General features: G+C 39.1%; 1 protein-coding gene across 1 annotated transcript in view; it reads right to left on the reverse strand.

Annotated features, from left to right (window-relative positions):
* The window catches only part of ZNF827 (zinc finger protein 827), a 162,733-nt gene that overhangs the window by 10,082 nt on the left and 130,691 nt on the right, over positions 1 to 21,960 (reverse strand). The window contains exons 9-11 of the mRNA XM_045552080.1: positions 10,204 to 10,341; positions 7,147 to 7,318; positions 5,893 to 6,059 (exon numbers count right to left, since the gene is read on the reverse strand). Of these exons, the coding sequence (XP_045408036.1) occupies positions 5,893 to 6,059; positions 7,147 to 7,318; positions 10,204 to 10,341 (477 nt within the window). The remainder of the gene's footprint in view (positions 1 to 5,892; positions 6,060 to 7,146; positions 7,319 to 10,203; positions 10,342 to 21,960) is intronic.

Here is a 21,960-nt window from a genome sequence, read left to right on the forward strand (position 1 = left end):
AAGGTAAATATAGGATTTTGAGGTTCTTATGCCACATATGAAATGCTATAATCACCTGAAGTTACACTGTGATAAATTAAAGATGTGCATTATAAACTCCAAATAAGTGGAGAGCCATACTTTGTTCCTAGTTCAGGAGACCTGGGATTGTTATGATGACTTACAGATTCAGTGTGACTCCATGGTTTTAGGTTAGAGTAGAAATATAGAGAGACTGTTTTTCGATTCCCTTTAGATCAGTCAATAAAGCAATCTAATGATTATAAATTCTACAACCTAACTTCCTTTATTAGATTAAAAAATAAATCACCCATAGGCATAAAGAGTCTAGAAGTAAACAGAACTGTAATGGTGGGTTACATCTGCAGCTCAAAATTATCAGTATCATGTTTGTTTACTTTTATTCTGTTTTCAAAATTTTCTAGAGTGAACAATTTATTACTCACCCAATTAAAGAAATTTTTTTAAATTTTTATTTTATTTATTCATTTTTTTTTTTTTTTGAGACAGTTGCTCTGTTGCCCAGGCTACAGTGCTGTGGCATCAGCCTAGCTCACAGCAACCTCAAACTCCTGGGCTCAAGCGATCCTCCTGCCTCAGCCTCCTGAGTAGCTGGGACTACAGGCATGTGCCACCATGCCCAGCTAATTTTTTTTTCTACATATATAATTTTAGCTGTGCAGATCATTTCTTTCTATTTTTAGTAGAGACAGGGTCTCGCTCTTGCTCAGGCTGGTATTGAACTCCTTACCTTGAGCGATCCTCCCGCCTCGGCCTCCCAGAGTGCTAGGATTGCAGGCGTGAGCCACCGTGCCCGACCAAAAAAAATTTTTTTAAAAGAGAAAGGAAGAAATATTTACCCACTTACAATATTTTCAAACCCTGTTTCTGTCAGAACTGCACTCAGGGTCCAAGGTAGACAATTCTTACTTCAGTTCGGAATTTAAAAAATCTTGTTCCTATCAGAACTGAATTGGGTTCCTAGGCAGACAGTATGTGACCTCAGTCAATGACCACGAGCAGGGACGGTAGATGCCTTTCGAATACAGAGTCTTCCCTTGGTACAAGGAAGTTATGTGGAAACTAGTGTCATACGTGTTTAACCAGCTTAGTCACATTTTGTAGAAGAACAGAACATTTCCAGTGGGGGCCTTGAATCCCTGATATTGTAAATCCATCTTCTAAGACTGGTGTGTTGCAAGTGATTGTTTTAAATTCATTTTTAGAATTAAAACACATTCATTTGAATTACCATCTTTAAAAAGAGATTCAAGTACCCTCAGGCTTAAGGCACTAGGCAGAGCTACCTAAATGAATACATTATAAAGACACAAGGTGCTGTGTCAGGCACTCTGTGATGCAGCAGGGGAACAGAGCCAGCTTGCTCAGCGTGGAATCCCATCCAAACAGCCTCCCCGACTTTCAGTGTTCATTTTATTCCTTGTCTGTAGAGAGTGAGCCATGTGGCCTTTGCCAACTACACCCAAGGCTAACTGAGATCCAAGGTGATGTACACCTCACACATTAGGACAACCAGCTGAAGAGGAATTTAACAAGAAAAAACTCTAAATACTTCATAATTTTAAAAAATGGAAATTGAGAAATTGAGACCAAAAAAATTTACCAATCACCTTGATGCCTCAATACAAAAACCATTACATTTTGGTGTTCTTCTTTTCATTCTTAAAAATGTAAGCATCTCTATTTTAAAATTGTTGCCCTTAATTGCACAGTGGTTAAGAATAAGGACTTCAGATCCAGCATATCTGAGTCTGAATCCCACCCGTACCACTTAGTAGCTGTATGACCTTGGACCAGGTACTTAACTTTGTGCCTTAATTATCTTATCTATAAAATGGAGCTAATACCCACACTTGCCTCATAGGGTGGTTGTGAGAATTCAATGGGAGTGTATTTGTAAAGCACTAAGATGAATGTCTGGCTCACGGTAAGCATTATATTATATATTATTACTCTATTATAAAACATATAATGCTTATAAAATATAATAATAACAATAACTAACATACTGTATTTTTCCCATGCTATTTTAGATACCTGGCACACAGTTGTCTCTCAAAAAATTCATGAAAATGTTTAGGAATTAATCGTTGTAAATGATAATATTATATCCATGGAGGAGACTTATCCTATTCTACTTAAGTATTTCCATAAAATTAAATTGTAAGTTAAAATCATTTTTGCACAATTTGAATATTTTCTCTTGAATAAATTCCCAGAGGTGGGATTACTGGGTCATAAGACATTACATTTTTAAGCCTCTTGGTATATATAGCTTAATTAGCTTCCAGAGAGTTTTACCACTTTGCAGGGCAACAGCAACATGAGAGCAGCAGCATCCTAGTGACAGTGGGTAACACTAGAAAATGTTCTCCAGACTTAGCAGGTGAAATAGAAGCCACTGTTGAGTTTTAATTTGACTACTAGTGAGGTTGTTATGCTTTTCCTTATGTTAAGTAGTTAGTTTTTATTTCTTTGTGAATTGACTGTTCATGTCCTTTTGTCCTTTGCCAATGCTTCAACTACACGCCTAAAGTTTCTCCTACTTGTTTACATAAATATTCTATGTAGTAAATATATTATTAACCTTTTGTCATTTTTATAAACACATTTTTCAGACTGTGATTTTGGTTTTTTTTTTTTTTTGTTCCTTTGCAAACTGAAGAAATTTTTATGTATCAAATCTCTTATTGGTTTTTGTTTGTGATTTCTTTTTTATCACTTAAGCTTTTACAAATCCTCACTCTGTAAGTCTGATGAAAATTCTGTTCTATTTTCTTCAAGCTTTTCTAGGGCTGATTTGTTAACAGGGATTCTGTAAGTCATCTGGAACTTATTTTGGTATCAGTGTCAGGTGAGGTATTGACGGTTTTATTTTTCAAATAGCTATTCAGATTCCTCAGTGCCACTTTCTGCAACATTTAAAAACTGCAGCAAAATTTGCACTGACGAGGTCACAAACACCAGAGGGGCTATTTTCCCCCTGCAGGGATAAGCAGCCAGGAAGTGGGAGAAGAGGGTGAGAAGAGGTCACTAGGCAGAAACATCTCAAGAGATGACAGTCCTTCAGAGACCCCCTCAGTATTCCTTTCACAAGTATGCCTTAGGTAACAGCAACCCCTCAGGGAGTGTGAGAAAGCATGGGCTCCATAGGAGACTAAGTGAATGTGTGTTGTTGATTAAAGCTCATCCTGTAGATCACAACTTCACTTAAGTATTAGTAACAAGACAGCACTGCGGATTTCCTAGGGTCCTGAAATCATAGGTGCCTTTTCCTAAGACAGGTAAATCAAATTAAAGAGCAAGTCTCATAGAATTAGAGAATCGTAGGCCTATAGGGCATATTCCTGTGAATCTATTAATAAAAATTCAGGGAATGGATGGATGCCCAGAGAAGTTATATGAATTCCTAAATTCACAATGCTATATATATTACATGGGGTCTAGAACTCAGTTGTAGAATTCAATGTGTACTTTCCCCATATCAAGTAACTTCTTCCACATAGATTATAGAAATAAGACAGCAGAACTCTAAGGTTCAAGGAAGGGCCATGTCTGAGCAATTTTCTTATTCAGCATGCACAAATACATGTACATGAACTTGTATACATGTGTATTCACTTACTGAATGAACATTTACTCCCCACTTACACTGGGGAGTGGGGATAAAGCAGTGACTTAGACAAGCTCCCTATTCTTAGGAATATGTATTGCTATATATGCTACATGGCGTACGTATATATCATATGCTTTATATAGATATACGCTTTATGTCATAACTGTGCAACAATACAGCTTATTCATTTATAGATTTAGATCGATATATTCTGGGTCAAATTCAAATAGCTCAAAACAGCACTAAATATAGAAAACTCTCTCTGTGAGATCATTAACTTATAACAGGGGTCAGCAAGCTATAGCCCTTGGGCCCAAACTAGCCTCCTATTTCTGTAAATAAAGTTTTATTGCAACATAGACATGCCCATTTATTTGCATATCATCTATGACTACTTTCAAGTTCCAATGGCACAGTTGAGTAGCAGTGACAGAAATTATATGGCCTGAAAACCTAAAATATTTACTGTCTGGTCTCTTACAAAAAGTTTGCAGGGTCCTGGCTCATAAAATAGGTTTTAACCTTATTCTAATAGCAGCAGCATCAAAGGCTTCTACTGAATTAAAGAAGAAACTAATACATTTCACTCTTGGCTCTCTGTACCACCAAAGGAGAATATTCCCAGCTAGACAAGGAGCCCTGTCACTGCAGAGGAAACAAGATCTTTGCCATATTCACTGTGGCAATTAGGAGTGAGTATGTTTGCACTGGTTAGTTGTAAATGTGAAGTTTGCATTGATGACAATGAAATGATAAGTTCAGCCTCTTCCCAGCCATTATGGTTTCTATAGTGTCCTTATGGTAGAATGAGATTAGGGAGTGGGTGGGAGGTAGGAAGGTTTTCAGCTGGGTTCAGGCACACTTTGGAGTGAAGAGCATTAGAAGACCAAGGGTTTAATAGAAAAGAGAAAAAAAGAATATCTGAAAAGCCAGTGGAAATGGAAGACAGGCTGGCCTTTTCCTCCATTAGCCACTCCAGAAATGCTGAATTTAATTTGTCTTCAATGTGGGTTTCCCGGCTCACCTGCTGCCCACAGGCTAATGTGATTACAGTCAGACAACTGACTGTAAAAATGGCACCTTCTCAGTCAGCATAACGGGTCTCTGCAGACCTCCAAGTCATGGCTGCTCAATTTACTGACAAAAACAAGCTTTTATTGCTGTTGGCACCACTGAGCCAAAGCGTCCAGAGAAGTACAGAGAGATCCTTCTCTGCCGTGCACATCGTCAGCACAACTGTCAGGGAAATTCCCTTTCCTGAATCCTTCAAGGGCCGGTGGTGTGAGAGGCTGACCCAACACTCAGGGCTGGCAGTCAGCAACATCAGCTCTTAATCTGTAAGCACCGCAAATGCAGGGGGAGCGCTCCTTACTCTCACATAATGACTCCACGCTGGTGTCATTTGTAACCATCACTTGTGAGAGTATAATTGCATGGTGAAGTCAGAATGTTAATATCAATAAATGGAAAAAGCTAACTAGAATGGCAAGAAGCTTAAATGAAAGGTGAGCACTGGCAAAGTCTTGGCCATGGCCTAGAAGTGATCGGTTTGTTTCAGGAGGATCTGGTTTTCTTTGCTCCTGAACACACATGCCAGGCGTCAATATGGAGAACACCAGGGCTGCAGGTTCATGAGAGGAACAGAGCCCGCAGAGGTAGGGGCCCTGGGCCCTGACATAGCAAAACAGAAAGGTTCAAAGGTCTGCCAAGTGTTTCTCAAGGCTGTCAGAACAGCAATGATGCAGAGAGCAAGCTCTGGAACTAAACCTATGCTAGGCTGAGTTTCAGTAGTCACATCCAGTTGCTGACCTTGGATGGAATACCCCACCTCTGTGAAGCCTCAGTTTCTCTACCTATACTGTATAGTGTGATAACAACAGTATTTACCTCGCAGGGTTGCTATGAGGCTTAAATGAGATGCAGTGTGCATAGGCGTGAGCCTGAGGCACTGTAAGAGCAATGGCTATTAGGTATGGGGATAAGGAAGAGGACCTAGGATGAGGAACCAGCAAACAGCTCAGCACCTCTCATTGCACTCGAACTTGTAAGTCATTCAGAGCAGTGAGGCACAGGGCATGTCAGGCAACAGTACTATGACTGCAGGGAAATGTGGTTCTTTTCCTGGGAAAGTCCTTCTTTCCATGGAAGGACATGTCAGTGTCTCATGGTGGTGAGGATGCTTCTGCCAGGTGGCAAGCACTCTGTGGTGCAGGGGATGGAAGGGAAGGGTAAGAAGGACTGACAGAAATGGTCACCTGTGTGCTTGGTGCCAATGTGAGTCTTTATCTCTGCTTCCTCCATGGTGACGAAGTCGCAGGCAGTACAGCAGATGGAAAACATCCACTGTTCCTTGTCCACGTGGAGTGACATGTGGCTGACAAACTGGACATTGAGCTCGGTCTCAAACCCACACACGTGACAACTGTATGAAAGGATAAAATCACAGAGGGGAAGAAAGAGGAGTGATACATGCTTCTAAATGTAGGCTACCCATTTATATGTGGCATATTCAAGAAAACTGGAATTTTACACACATTTCCTCTATACCAAAAGGTTTTTCACTAGAAAATTCTTCTGCTTTCTGGGATGCCTCTGAAGTGGTCACTGTGCCAAACAGATTAAGGGCCAGCATAATGTAACAATCACATACATGCTATAATGATGCTAAACAATCATAAAGTTAATTAAAAACTACAGATTCCAGATGCCGAGTTTCACCTAAGTGCTTCCTTTGGGCAAAGAGATATGGGGCGATGTTGCCAAGATATTTAGTGGTGCTGGTCCACTGATAAACCCAGAGAGCACCTCATACCACATGAGCTTCTCTCTGGCTCTGGAAACCCTCCTTTGTAGTAATGGAAACATATTAATGTTGTCGTATGACACTCCGAGCAAGAGGCAGCCCTATCTGTGACAGCTTCTGATAGAGGCCACCCATCCAAGGAGACATTTTGTGCAAAAGCAAGTTTCTGCCAATCTGTGTGGCATATCTCTAGGGCAAAATTTGGTAGACAGCCTGAAACTTGGGGTTTTATGGTGACCAAACCAATATTGAGTCATGGCTGAATATGAAAGGAAAACATAAAATCCAAGTACTAAAGGGCAACACAACCGGGGGAAAATATGTAATGCTTTTTCTGGGCTATTTCCTCAGGGTTCTCAGATTTATTTTTCCTCATTTTTTCCCCCTACAATTCGTAGGAAGCAGCAAGGCACATAGTTGCACAGGTGGGAGCTTCTGAGCTGCAGAGACCTAAAAGCTAATCATCCCTAGGGAGCCACCTCCAAGACCATTTCTCTTTCAATTAATTCTACCAGGGCCACCCACGCCAAAAGCGGAGTCTGTGCAACTGCAGGGTTCAATCTAAGCAAAAAAAAAATACTAAAATGACAGTCAGCTGTGATTGAGAAAAGGGGCCTCATGATGTATTCCCCCTAGCAGACAGGCAGAGGGTGTTGAAGCCAGGAGTCTGAGATGCCCAGAGTAACACTTTCCGTCCACAACTCACCTGTAATAATAAGGGTGTTTCTTCCCATCACTGCCTTCAGAGGTGACGGCGCTGACAATGTCCTCAGTGTCTGTACTCACCAGCTTCACGGAATGGACGGTCAAGTGCTGGTTCAGGTTTGCACGGCACTTAGCAGCATAGGGGCACAAGTGGCATTTGTATTTTCTTTCCTCTGGGAAAGAAGAAACAGGAAAAAAAAAAAACCCAAATGGCTCTCAAAAAAATGAAATTCCAACACCTTACAAGAGATCAGTTAAAAGTTTCAGAGTTAAATCGTTCAAGTATCATTCCAAATGGGGGCAGAGGTAATACCTTGGAATTGTAAGTATCTAAAAGTGTTTACCCAGCAGGTCACTCCTGTATTAATACTTCTAAATATAAAATAAAGTCTCAGAGCAACTAGACAATCTGCTTTTTCCTGGACACCCACAGTCCCCCTTCCTGATACGGTGACCCCCACAAGGGCCAAAAGAATATTGTGTGAGTGTGTGTGTGTCTGTGCACACGCACCCCTGTGTGTCGGGCGGGGGGGGTGGGGAGTGCTGTGCACAGCAAGGGGAATGCAGTATAAGAGAGGCCCCATCATTTTCCCTAAGCTCCAGGCCTGGGTCAGCCAAGAAATAAAAATACTAATGAAATTAAAGGGAAAAAAAATGCTGTGTGAAATAACTTAATTGGAAATTTCATTTTATATAAATAAAATAAAAAATTTCTATTAATTTCCTAATGGAAACCCTCTCATAAAACTGACAAATGTTTCAGGATCGTTTCCAGAGTGGCATTCGGAATTCATTTGATTAATCAAGCAAATTAAAGTAAAAGGAGCGGGCTTTGCTTTCATTGTACAGATAAAGGTAATGAAGAAGGAAAAAACAACTTCATTTTTCTACTCTTAATGCTTACTTGGTATTACTGGGCCTGACTTAAAGAAAATACCTGCCATTTACTTCACAGAGAAGAACATGGAAAAAAGTTTTTCTCTACAGAATATCAGGCACCCTTATTACCATAGGTGGTCCCTAACAGCTGAAGGCCTGGCAGCTCAGCAGGGCTGGGTGGGGTGGGGTGAGCCCCACAGCAGATAAAATAGAGCCCTTTCTTTACAATGTATGCATTTGTATTAATAAGTGAGGTTGTTAAGTTTTGCTATTAAGGTTATGCTTCCTCCATAAAGTGAACTATGGAACTCTTTATCTTTTTCTATCACTTGGGAAGGTTTAATAACACTGGAATTTCTTCCTTTCAAAGGTTAGAAAGAACTCACCTGGGAACATTTCTGGACTTGATGTCTTTATTAATAATATTTCCTTCATCTTTACAAATTCCCCTTTGGTAACTGATTTATTCAAATTTCCCTCCCCCTTCTTGGATCAATTTTGGTAATTATGTTTACATTATCTGTCATCTAAGTTTCTAGCTCTTTTTTTTGACATAGAGGTATCCTTTTTCTCTAATAATTCTTTAATATAATCTACATTGATAATTAGGCTTCTTTTTTCATTCCTAATTTTGAGTATTTTTGCTTTCTTTTCTTAATCGGGCTTAACGGTATTTATCTATTTTATGGCTGTCTTTTTCCTAGATTTTGTTGTTCTTTTACTAATTCCTTAAGAAGAGTGCTTAGTTCCTTTATTTTTGTCTTTCTTGTCTTCTAATTAAAACATTTAAGTCTATAAATTTCCTCTGATTAGTGCTGTAGCCCTTTGTGCCAGGTTTAGGTATGAAGTGTTCTTTGTTCATTCCTTCTAGATATCTGTTATTTGAATTTTGATTTTCTTCCCTTTTCTTTGATTCAATTAGGTAGGATATTTTATTGATCCTTGGTTGTTTTAAATTTCATTTAAGAATGCTCAGAGAATGTGGCCTTATAAAACCTCCACTTTTCTTTGTGACTAAGTATATAACTAAATTTTGCCTTTAGTGGAATTTAAGATTAAAAATATTAAAAATATAAAGAGGAAAAAAGGACGAAATTAATCCTGTCATATTAATATCCTGCTCTTGCTTTTTTATTTTGTGTGATGTACAAAACCTTTATTTTGAACTTTTCATTTTGTTTTTGTGTTTCTGATATACAAGATATATCTGGATTTTTTTTAAAAGCTTCACTTTCAATGTAAAAATTGAAATGCTTGATTTTATTATTTCCATCTTGTTTTATTTTTACTATTGATTTCACCTTGTGTTTTTTTGTCTTCACTTATTTTTGCTATACTGATTAAGTTACTATTTATTCCTCCTATATACTTTGTTGACTTGGTTGCCTTCCCTTTCCCAACCCTCAGAACCAACCATATTTCTCCGCTATTACATGTAAACAAACGCAGGAACTTTCTCCATCAAGGTGCTCTTTTCCCCACTGTTCCCACACACAAGAAGATGAGCCAAAAAAATGGGGTGAGTCCCCATCCCCTGCACCCTCAAGATGAGATCAATAAATTCTTTTTTTTTTTTGGAGACAGAGTCTCACTTTGTTGCCCGGGCTAGAGTGAGTGCCATGGCATCAGCCTAGCTCACAGCAACCTCAAAATCCTGGGCTTAAGCGATCCTATTGCCTCAGCCTCCCGAATAGCTGGGACTACAGGCATGCGCCACCATGTCTGGCTAATTTTTTTTTCTATATATATTTTTAGTTGTCCAGATAATTTATTTCTATTTTTAGTAGAGATGGGGTCTTGCTCAGGCTGGTCTTGAACTTCTGACCTCGAGCGATCCACCCGCCTCGGCCTCCCAGAGGGCTAGGATTACAGGCGTGAGCCACTGTGCCCGGCCTGAGATCAATAAATTCTTTATAGAATTTAAGAATCTTACCTGAATATGCCTAAATGTGTACCTTTTTTCATCGGTGTTACTTGGAACTCAATGAGCCCTTTGAACATAAATAAAAAAGCCTTTCCAGGGTCTTCTTTAAACATGCCCAGTAAAATGGCTTGAAAAGGTTAGGATAAGCACGTTTCTATCATTCCTGTAATACTCCTCTTACAGAAACTCAGCTTCTTGGTAAGAGGGAAGTTGGTGACGGAGTGTGGAGGGCTTACAGCTGAAGCCCTGACTCACCTGTGTGCAGTGAGAGATGTCGGGACAACGTCTGCTGTCGGCCAAACACTTTCCCACACACATCACAGGGAAAAAGCTGGTCATTGAATTTCCAGGATGGCAATCCATTTCCTGCCTCTAGTACTATCTTTTCTGTTTCTGGGCCAAAAGAACAAAGCATCATGAAGGAAGAAACAAGGCAAAATGAACACATTTCATTTTAGTCGACATTCAGGATTTTAGCAGAGACTTCCCTCTGAAGAGTGTGGCTAGTGAATGCAAACAAGCCCCCGTAAGTGGTCTTCATGCTCACTTCCTGTCTCTAAGACACTCTTGAAAGCCACAGTGGCAAGCAGATTCCAATTCCAGTCAAGTCTCCAGTGTTTCTCTCTTTCATCACTAATGACCAGCCAATCTAACCCTCTGGCAGATTGATAGCACTGGGCCCAGTACACAGTAGGTACTCAATAAGTACTTGTTTGATGAGTGAATGGCTAAATTGCACATAAAAATTTTAGAAACGTAGACTCTTGCCACAAGCCAGTAAATAAAGAATTGTAAATCTCAAATTCTGATGTGAAAATAAACGGTTCAATCCCTTGAAAGGAAATATATTTTCACTTTATTTATTAACATGAAGAAAAGTTTTGCTCTCTGTTCCAGGTTGTACAAAATGCTTAATGAGGAACTTATATTAAGCAGACTCAGTGATGATAACTGCATGCTGTTCCACATAAAACTCCCTAACGCAAGAATGCATAACTAGAATTTCCCCAAAGTCTCATCATATTTGGGAAAATAGTTGAGTACCACAAGCTATCTGCACATAATTCACAGCCATGAATAAAATAAGCAGATGTTAATACATTCCCTTGTCATCTTAAAGTGTGTTTATTTTCTTATTATCTATAGGATTACCTTTAATTTTCTTATCCACATTTCTTCTCACTGAACTGTAGTGGACTGTACACACATTCCTTCTACAGTAATGTAATGAGACAGGTGACAGAGAGCACCAAAAAGAGGGAAGGGGACACTTCCAAAAGGACACTTGAATAGGCCACTAATAAGCCTTTTGGCCTCTCTCTGAAGAACAAGACAAATGATGTACTGAGTTAAGATCTTGTCCTTTACCTCAGTCAATTATTGTGAATCTTCTTAAAGCACAGTTCTATATTACAGAACGGGATACCATGTGGTGATAATTAAATGGTGGAAAGAACTTTTGTTAAGATCCAGGCAGGTGAAAATGCTCAGAACACTGGTCAGAGACAACATCAGAAGAAAGAACTTTATTTTCCACAATTTGGTTAAAACTGCTTTCCAAACACAGGTTTCCACCTGTATTTGGATGAGTCAACTGGATCAATTTTCATTTGAACGAAGCCTTGCCAGAGATTCATCTAAGGAAAGAAGAAACCAACCAACCAACCAGAACGTGTTTGGAAAGGGGGGGAAGTGGAATGATGGTGAAACTGCAATCATGTTTGCTATGCAGCACCTGCCAGCAAGCCCAACATTGATAAAGCACATATATTGATTTATCTGTGTGTGTTAAAACACAGCTCTTGGCACCTCAGAGGGAAGAGCTAGTCTTATTAAAATAGGAATGTGTGACTAAACACCTTTAAGGGGGAAGAGGTGGAGTTGTGAGAGAAGGGAAGGTGAAAAGGCAGCGACAGGCCAACTGAACTTCTGAGAACAAGAACCACTCTTAGATGACTGTCCTTGAGTCCAAGCAGTGAGTATTTCAGCCACATTGCAACGAGAGGGTATTTTAGTGGCTCCTTTACAGTGTGTAATCAAAATAGTGCTTCAAAGGAGGATGACAGTAATAATTATAAGGAGAGGTCAAGAGAGTACAGGGTTTTCTAATACATTCACTACAAGAATGAATTAATTGGGGCACATATCAAACAAGTAGATGTAATTAAAAAGAAAGAAGTCTCTTAACAATTTTTTCAAGTATTAGTCATGTACTCAAGAAGCTTAAGTATCATAGACTGTCCAATTCCCTCTACTAGTGTTAGACACGATGAAAACGACTAAGACTGCTGCAGCTAAGCAGAAAGAACATCTGCAGCTGCGGAGAGGCAGGCGGAATTCTTACGGGGGTGCCCATCTTGGTCAGCCCCAACGCTGAGCCTGGACCCCAGGCCTTGTCCAGGGTGGCTCCTCTCCCCACTCGATGTTTGCATGCACCACAGCAATCCGTTTTCACTTCACACGTAGGAACAAGGCAACCACAGGCCATTTTGACCCTAATCCCAGAACGTGACCTTGAATCACACCTGGGTGAGGCGGGGCAGGGCACTGGGAAGAGGAATATTACTTTGGGAACACAACTACCAAAGTGTAAGGCCTGCTCCTCTTTTCATGGAGCTGAGATGAGCTGAAATGGAGCTCAACAGATGCCACGTTCTCCTGCATTTCCTGTTAATGATGCCACCCAAGTGCCACGTGAGAAACCTCACAATCTTCTGATTCCTCTCCGTCTTATCTTTAGCACCTCTCAGCCCAAAGAGCTTTCTGGATTCCACTGCCTTAATTGAGTCATCATCTCTCACCAAGATTGTTGCAAAAGCCTCCAAAACAGCTTGTCTGCCTTCCAACATTCTTCTCACCTCATGGGTTCCAGAATGTTCTTTCTGAGGCACAAATCTGATTATGTCTCGCCCTGTATTCCAAGAGCTCCCCAAGGCCAAACTCCTTCCCATGGCTTCTGAGGTCCTTTATAGCCTGGCTCTGGCCACTTCTCACCACCCAAATGCTCTGCAGAGTGGACTGCTCAACCTTTCAGGAACAAACTATTTCCTTTTAATCTCTCAATGCTTTTGAATCAACCTCCACCAAAAGCTACTCCCCACCACCATCTCTTTTGTATATCAAACTCCTACTCATTTTCCAGCCCTATCTCAGATTTCGTCTCCTGGGTAAAACCTTCCCCATTTCCCAAGGTAGAATTAGTCATTTCCCCTTCTCTGTCCCAAAGCTCTTTTACAAATACTTCTGCTGTACTACTTTACCTATTATATCACTTGTTAACATATCTTCTATATTGTACATCTATCTCCTGTATATAAAGCACCCTGCATAGTCTAACACTCAATACATCCCCTGGCCACCCTTCCCGATTACAGCATGAGTCACTGGGGGAAGCAGGTCTGCATTACTTACTTGTGTATCCTCAGCATTAGCCCAATGCCTGATACATAAGATGTGCTTAGTATATATCTGTTGAATAAATGAATGACTGAACGAAAGGATCCAAGTGAGACAAGGCATAAACATTACCCTTATTTTATAGTGAAAAAGACCGAGAATTTATTAGCATTAATTAAGGTCTATGGCCACTTCATAATAAAAATCTGCATTTTGAATAGGTGGTTTAACTCAACCCAAGAACTGCTTTCATGATTCTATTAGTGGATATGTTTGCAGCCCTGAGCCATGCCTCTCTGTATTCTTACTTCTTCCCAATAGCATCAAGCCACAAGATGATTCTCTTTGAGACAAACTCTCTGGCAGAAACTGTGGATTGGTTAACACAATAGCCATTCTCAACTTTCCTTCTCCCTGTCTTCTACAGAGGCAGATGGGGTAGCCACGTGCTAAAGTTCTGGCCAATGAGAAAGCTTTTGCTTTTCTGATAAAAGTAAAGATATGCCTAGTTGTTAGCTCTCGTCTTTTTCTGGGCTGAGTACAAAGGAAATGCCTGGGATTCTGGCAGCCGCTTTGGGAATATGAGGCATGAGGATGAAAGCCAACTGACAAGAATGGAGGAAGGGAAAGGTGGGAAAAGTATAGGTCCTTCATGGCATTTCTCAGATCTGAATGAAAGCCAGCAACCACCCATCTCTGGACTTGTTTTGTGAGGACAGTAAGTCTCATTTGTTTCAGCCACTGTTAGTTTGGTTTTCTATTACTTATAACATTCTTAACTGAGACCCCCTCCCATGGTTACTCTTGGTCTTAGGACTTTGCATGTTAGGTTCCAGGCTCTGTTCCCAAACTCCCGCAACCTATAAAGAACTCTCCACGTTTATCATTTTTCAGCCAGCTGAACATATTTCCATCTTAATTATCTTCCTCTGCTTGGGAAGGGGGGAAACAAAACAAAACAAAAAACCCTTAAAAGCTTCTTTTAGGTTAAGGCACTCACCTTTTAAAAATTTTTTTATGATGCATAACATATACAACAGAAAATACACATATCCGTTACGCTTTTAAATCAGTTCCAAAGTCACAAAATAGCTTGGAGTATAGGTACTATTTTAAAATTTTTGCTCTTCTTCATTTGTATTCCCATATCCTTTAGTATTTGTTTCATTATTTTTGGGAGCTGTGAATGTATATTTAAGTTTCTCTTCATTTCTTTCAGAGATACTTGTCTAATGACAACCTCTTTTTTTATACAGAGTCTCACAGGATTTTGTTTCTTACAAAACATTTCTTTTCATACTCTTATACTCTGGAATATCCATAAATTGCATCCATAAATTTCTGGCTATTCCGTACTATGCAATCAAATGTTTATGTCTCTACTTATCCACCTGTGGTCTTTGCCTTGAATGTGATTTGGGTTTTTTCTCTTCCTTAAACAGGTTTTTGTTTCAAATAAAGCAAATAGGTATATAGGATTAAGCACTTTTGTCCTTAAAGTACAGCTGGAAAAACAGGAACACATTGTAGAGAGAATGATCCCATCTTAGCAGTCCCAATACAAGGCTCTCAGTTCTTCCTGTTTATGGTGAACTGAGGCTCCTCATTCATAATGATGAGGCCTTAACTGGCCAAGATACAGTATGACAAACTATGCTTCCTATGACCTAGTGATCTAAGGGGACACGTCTTATTTCATGCACAGGTCCTGGGAAGATGAAACCCATCAAATTTTTCTCCAAAAATTTTCATTAATTAAACCCATCTGGTAGAATTTGGAAGGAAGCTCTATCAAACTCTGCTTGACAGAGCATCAGATCAAGTAGAGGACTCCAGCGATCTTCAGATCCAACTCCTTCATTTTCAGGAGTTCAAAATTAAAGCATTAAATTCCAGGACCTCTCCCACCCCAGGGTATCTGACAACTTGCACAGGACTGAGTACCAGTTTCCCCAGTAACTAAGCCTCCATCCTGCCCCAAACCTTAGTTCAAGGAGGAGCCTTAATGATCGTCTTGTTCAATGTTCTCTTCTTATATATGAGGAAACTGAGGCCAAAAGTACTTAAGTAATTACCCCAGGTAACCTGGCTAGTGCCTCCGGCAGAACAGAGACAGACCTGCCATCTCATTCAATCTCCTCCAAGCCATTTGAAATCAAGGCCAAAGTCTACAATAAACAAAGAAGGGATTTTTCTCCTTCTCCTGTTCCTTGGCTCTGAGTTTAATACTCTTGGTTACAAGTGGACATGTGCAAATTTAGCAACAATTCACAGACACTAGGAAAGTGTCAGTCTAGAATATTTCCAGGCACAGAGAAGCTAGAAACCATAAAGTGTTGAAAATTAGAATAAAGAAGGAACAAGAGGAAGATCAAATGGTAAAGTCCTAAAAGCTTACCCCTCTGAGGTAAGCTAGTTATTACTTAAGAAAGTTCCCTTGGGCCTTTCACTGCCATTTAGGGAACATTTTTTGTAAAATAAATAAATAAATAAATAAACAAACAAAAACAAAAGAACAAACATTCAAAATACAAAAACACAAAGAACAAGGGGGACAAAGGAAAGGGCTTTAGTTTGTTTCCTTTCAATTTTAACACCATTTAGCCCAGTATCTGGTATATCACTTGGCTTTGTTGGTGCATTTTACTGTTAGATCTCTGTATTACCTGACAAAATAATCCTCTCAAAGAACCATCTCTCAACTTGACTTTGGCAAGAGAAATGCTAAGAGAGAAGGATTTGGTTAAAGTTGTAAGCAAAAGATTGGCCAAAACATGACCTCAACTCATAAATAACTGTCCAGATCGGCTGGCTGGCCACTGAAGAAGAGGCTCTGGGCCGCTTGGGTTTTCCATCGTGACATATGGTATTTTTGATCATTTCCTCCTTTTATCATCAAGGCTGGAAAGTTTTGAGCCATAACTCAAACTGAAATTCTGAAATTCTCTGTACTCCTGGATAGATTAAAACCTCTCCGGTCATTTTCCAGGCAGGACATATAATTGTTTGGTTAGACCCTACTCCTACTGGCTCTATCTTTTGGTTTCATGGGCTCTGCACTACCTCTGCCTGAAACAAGCTACCACCCTCTGAGGGCTGCTTGTGAAATTAAGAGTTAGCTGTGGTTTATAACTCTTTTTGGGGTTAATATCTTTGTTCTAGTGCTTGCAGCTCTTCTATATCACCTTTTAATTTTTTCAGGGTCATTTCAATTTAGGGTAATTTGCCAACATCTACCCTTTTAAGATTTTCAGCTTGGAGGATCTACCTTGCAGCATTGGGGCTATCCTAGAAAAGTGGCTGCAAATCAGATGGCTGGCATTGGTGACCTGTCCTACCCTTTCATTTATCACTACTGGCTCTGCATAAGATGCCAGAGGTATTGCTCATGGCAGGTCCTAACAGACCCATTAGGTTCCCTATGACCTCCTCTCTGCAGGTCTTTGTGTAACCAATTTTCCCTTTAAAGACCATTACAAAGATCCTCCCAAAGTATGGGATTTTCTGCTAGTTAATATGTCAACTCAATGAACTGCTAAGACAGTAGAATTTATATACAATTTTTGTCAATCTGTACCCAATTAGAAACACTGGTGGAGATTCCTAGGCATAAAAGAGTTCACAGCCTTGATGTTCTTTGGGCTTATTTCAAACTTTAATGCTTAAAAAACTTAACGAAATATAGCTTTGCATTACTACTTTTGGAAGGTTCGTGCACAGATCCTGGGAAGATGAAACCCATCAAAGTTTTCTCCAAAAATTTTCATTAATTAAACTCATCTGGGAGAATTTGGGAGGGAGCTCTGTCAGCTCTGCTTGACAGAACATCAGATTAAGTAGGGGACTCAGGTGTCTTCAGATCCAACTCCTTTATTTTTAGGAGTTCAAAAACGAAGCATTAAATTCCAGGACCTCTCCCAGCCCACGGCACCCCATGGCACCCCACAACTTGAACGGGGTTGAGTAACAGTTTCCACAGTAAGTCTCCATGCTGCCCTAAACCTTAGTTCAAGGAGGAATGTCTTGTTCAATGTTCACTTCTTACATATAAGGAAACTGAGGCCAAGAAAATTTAAATAATTACCCCAGGTAACCTGGCTAGTGAACCTGGGAGAACAGAGGCAGACCTATGCTCTCATTCAAGCTCCTCCAAGCCATACGAAATCGATGCCAAAGCCTACCACGAACAAGGGTTTGTGGAATTGGTTCTTAGTATAGCTGCTTCTGAAGGATCATACCAGGAAAGCTGGGCGGCATTTTTTTCCTTAGTGCTGGGCAACAGTTAGCCTAAATAATACTTACTGATTGACTTGTAATCTGTTAAGCTGGTAAAGAACCGTAAATGTTTTCTACATCTGGTTCTTTACGCAGGTCATCTTAAATCAATAGTAGAAAATGGGACCTGATTCCTCTGGTAATAGAAAATGGCTAGGACCAGGTACCCCTAATTCCGGTGAGGGTGATCACATAGAAATTGTGCACAATGGGGACCTTCTCTAAGCATGCAAATGTAAAGAATCCCTGCCAGATGCAAGCCAACTGATATCTGTCACCTTTATATAACGATAAAAAAAATCCATGTATGAAAATTTGGATGTGGTTTCTACATTTTTCCTTTACTTCTATTCCCAAGATCAGTGGGATCCTCAATAAGAGATTATTGAATAAACGAGACAGTCGTATCTCCAAGATCATGACTGTTGTACTAAATGGCAACCTAATTTTACACTGCAACGTGGAAGCAAACTGACAATACTGACTGTCGAAAGGATGTGGTTATTATCTTGCCAGTTACACAGACCAGTGACCACAGAATTTGAAGTCTTAGCTAATACCCTCAGCATGTCCCAATGTTGAGAATGTTTAAAAATCTTTTTCTTTTTAGAAAAATCATCAGGACTGGGAATGGTTTTTTTTTGGGGGGGGGGGTTGTGGCAGATACTGATGATTACTTATTCAATATCCAACAGAACTACAATTTTTAATTTTTTTTTTTTAGGATGGCAATGGAATGTGTCTGGAAGCTGGGAAGGAAGGTATGTGGGCTGGCCATGAAACAGCTCTGGACAATGAAATATACATAGAAGTTCATTCAGAGGATTCTCTCACACCCCTCTGCTCCCCAAAAAAGACAGTCTAGTAAAAAGGCCCTTTACTCTGGACTCTTCCTCCTTGGATGTCTGGAGGTAGAGCCGCCCTCTTTCAACAATGAAGATGAAAACCACTGATAAGGGTGGCAGAGCAAAAAATTAGGTGGGTCCTTGATGTCTTCCTCAAACAGTTGTATCAGTCTTATATTGCCTATTTGTGAATTCCATATTAAGTGAGAAAAAAAGACCCACAATTGGTTAGGTCTCTGTGGTTAACCTGAACGTAATTCCAACAGAAAAAGAATTAAACCATATAACTACTTTCACCATATTTTGGCAGTTTATCTCCATTATGCAAAACAACATTAGAGTTTGTTAAAAGTATGTTAAGGAGAAAAATGCATAATTAAAACAATAGCTTACATTTATGGAGGATTTATCATTGCATTAGCCACTATACTATGCATTTCACACATATAGTTAACCTTATAACAGCACTATGTGTTAGATAGTACTATTAGCATTCCCATTTTAGAATTTCAAAAAAAAGAGTATCAGGATTAGGGTGGTTGAATTCAGGGTCACTCAGCTGGTAAGTGACAGCTTATCCCAAACCCAAGTCTGTCTGACTCCAAAGACCATACTTTTAACCATTTATTTCATTATACTACAAGATCAAAGAGGTGATGGTTTTAATTTCACCAGAGACAAATCTTCTGTTACAATCTTGATTTGTTCCACTATAAATTTACCAACCATAAAGAAGAACATCTATGACTACATAAAGGTAAAGAGAGTTTTATTGGGGCAAACCAAATGCATCCCCTAGAACCTACTTGGAAAGAAAATGGTGGAACTTGGCGTCTTTGCCTCATTTCTGGTGTCCAACTCCTTTATGACCTCTTCCTGGGTTTTTACATCTAGTGGGTTGCTGCATATCAAAAATCTGAGCACCAATTATGTAAATTTTAACTATAAAACTTATTTTGGGTCAGCTTTTACTTGCCCCAGAATAAGACCTTATAATGACTGTTCTTTCAACTTTTCCCAGTGAAGAAAAGTAACCCCGGCATTCAGGTGCAGGTCTACCTCAAGACTGTATTAGGTGATAGCAAATTTTTAAATCCAACAGTTTTCTCCTATGATTTAATACAAAGTATGGGCACATAGGAGAACACCTTGAAGGAAAACATTACCATTGTTGGGCAAATAGGAGAATTCCCTCTTTACTCTTTTCATTGTTGAACTAGGTGCTCAATATGTTTATTGAATAAATGAGTAAATAAAATAACAACAGAGCAGACCATCACTAAAAAATTTAACCTTTCTAAAATACTCTAAAATTTGAAAATTCAGACTTTCTAAAATATCTTCTAAAATACTAAGATTTTAATGTTCATTTATTCCTGAAATTATGTGATGTGCTATGTGTCACATGTACAGAGTACTTTAAAAATATTGAATATGTTTCTTTTTAAAATTCAAGTCACAGTCATTTCCAAATATTATAAGAGTAAGGCCCTAGGGGCTCTGCAGTTCTCTTCACTAAGATTGGAATCCATGGGTATTCTCAATTATTCTAGCCTTCTTTTCTTATGGACAAGGCTTGATCATATCAACCATTCCTTTAAAGATTTCTAAATTTCCTTAAAGCCCTTATCAGCTCCCAGACACTGCAATATTCTTGTATGACTACAGCCAGTTTCAAATTTTCAGTCTTCTTTCTCTGTTCCTAACCTATTGAATTCTGTATTAATAGAAAATATAACTATTCTATTCTGCCTTTCTCCTGACCTTGGGTCTTAGCACATTATAAAATTTATGTCAGTTGATGACAGTTTTAACATTTTAAGGCAACACTGATCACAAATATTTTTCTCCTTGATCCAGAAAGCCTATCTATTTGATTAAGCAGAGTTATATGTTTTTATATGGTGGGGATGTCTGTTTGTTGATCTATTTAATTATTTCCCAGGGGAAATCACAGACATGGGATTGAGAAATATCTTGTGTCTTAGTCCATTCAGTCTGCTATAACAAAATACTACAGTATGGGTAGCTTATAAAAAACAGAACCACCAGCAGAATGAGGGCTTCTTCCTCCTAGAAAGCCATCTTCTCACTCTAACCTCACATGGTGGAAGAGGTGAGAGGGGTCTCTCTCAGGCCTCTTTTATAAGGGCATTAATGCCATTCGTGAGAACTCCACCTCCATGACCTAATCACCTCCCAAAGGCCCCAACATCTTGTGGGTGAGGATTTCAATGCATGAATTTTGGGGGGACATAAACATTTAGATCACAGTATTTTGTTAGCCAGGAAAGGAAAGAAAGGGATTATCAGTATTTTCCTATAAAATATGTCATAATGATTTGTAGTATTAGCAATTTGTTACCAATAATAATAAGTAACACAGTTGGTACACATTACAGTTTTTAATAAATAAAATAGGCCATTTCTATAATATCATTCTCAATAATATGAATAGCCATATACTTTCTTTAACCAGGGGAGAAAACTGTGGCTTTAGATATAGCTGAACGAGGAACTATACATATGAATAGCTAAAGATTTATTTAGCACTTATTTTATTCTGGGTGCTAAGGCTAAGGGTCTTATATAATTTCATTTAATTCTCATAACAACAGATTAAGGTTGGTTTCATCATTATCCTCATTTTATAGATGAGAAAAATCAAAGCTCAGGATGATTAAGGAATTGGTAAAAGGTAGAGCCAGGAATTGAACCCAGTATGCCCAACTAGGAAGAGTATGTACTCTACCAGCTTCCTTTATACTGCACACATCTCTAGATGTGTCCATGGGGTAAGTCACCCTCTTTGCAAAGAACCTTTAATCTCTGTGTCAAAGTAGAAAAAGGCTGATAGCTGCTGGCCTCAAGATTTTTATAAGCTGGTGACCTCATTTTGGACCTGATGCCAAGGAGGCCAATATCATGCGTTTAATACTGCATTTCATAGCCTAAGATCAAACTACAACCTCATCGGCTGCCTTGAACATAAATGTCTCTGTTGAAGAATGGAATGGAATTAGAGTTGGAAAGTTTGATATAAATTTAATCCTACTTCAAAGGCATACCCTATTGACAAAGAGTCTGAAGAACTGAACTTGCATGTAAAAGTTAGGGCATTGCTATTATCAATATAAATAAATGAAAAATCTAAGCCACTTTTATTTAATCATTTCAGGATTGGGAAAGAGTAAGAAATGGATTTTTGGCTCACAGACCAAAAATGTAAATATCCAACAGCCTAGGGATATTTTTAAGTAACAGATAATACTCAATGATACAACTCAAAGCAGATGAACAAAAGGAAGAGAAGTATGTATTTCTAAAAATACGTCTTCCTTCCATTTCAATTTTCAAATTGAAAAGGAAATCAAATAAATTAAATAGAAAAAATATCAATGCATTATTTTAGTTACAAATCAAACTAAACATCAAATGATAAATTTGGAAATATGGCAGGACTACCTTACTCTTGAGTGGAAATGCAATAGATTCT

The sequence above is a fragment of the Lemur catta genome, chromosome 5, assembly GCF_020740605.2.
Source record: "Lemur catta isolate mLemCat1 chromosome 5, mLemCat1.pri, whole genome shotgun sequence".
Lineage (NCBI taxonomy): Eukaryota > Metazoa > Chordata > Mammalia > Primates > Lemuridae > Lemur > Lemur catta.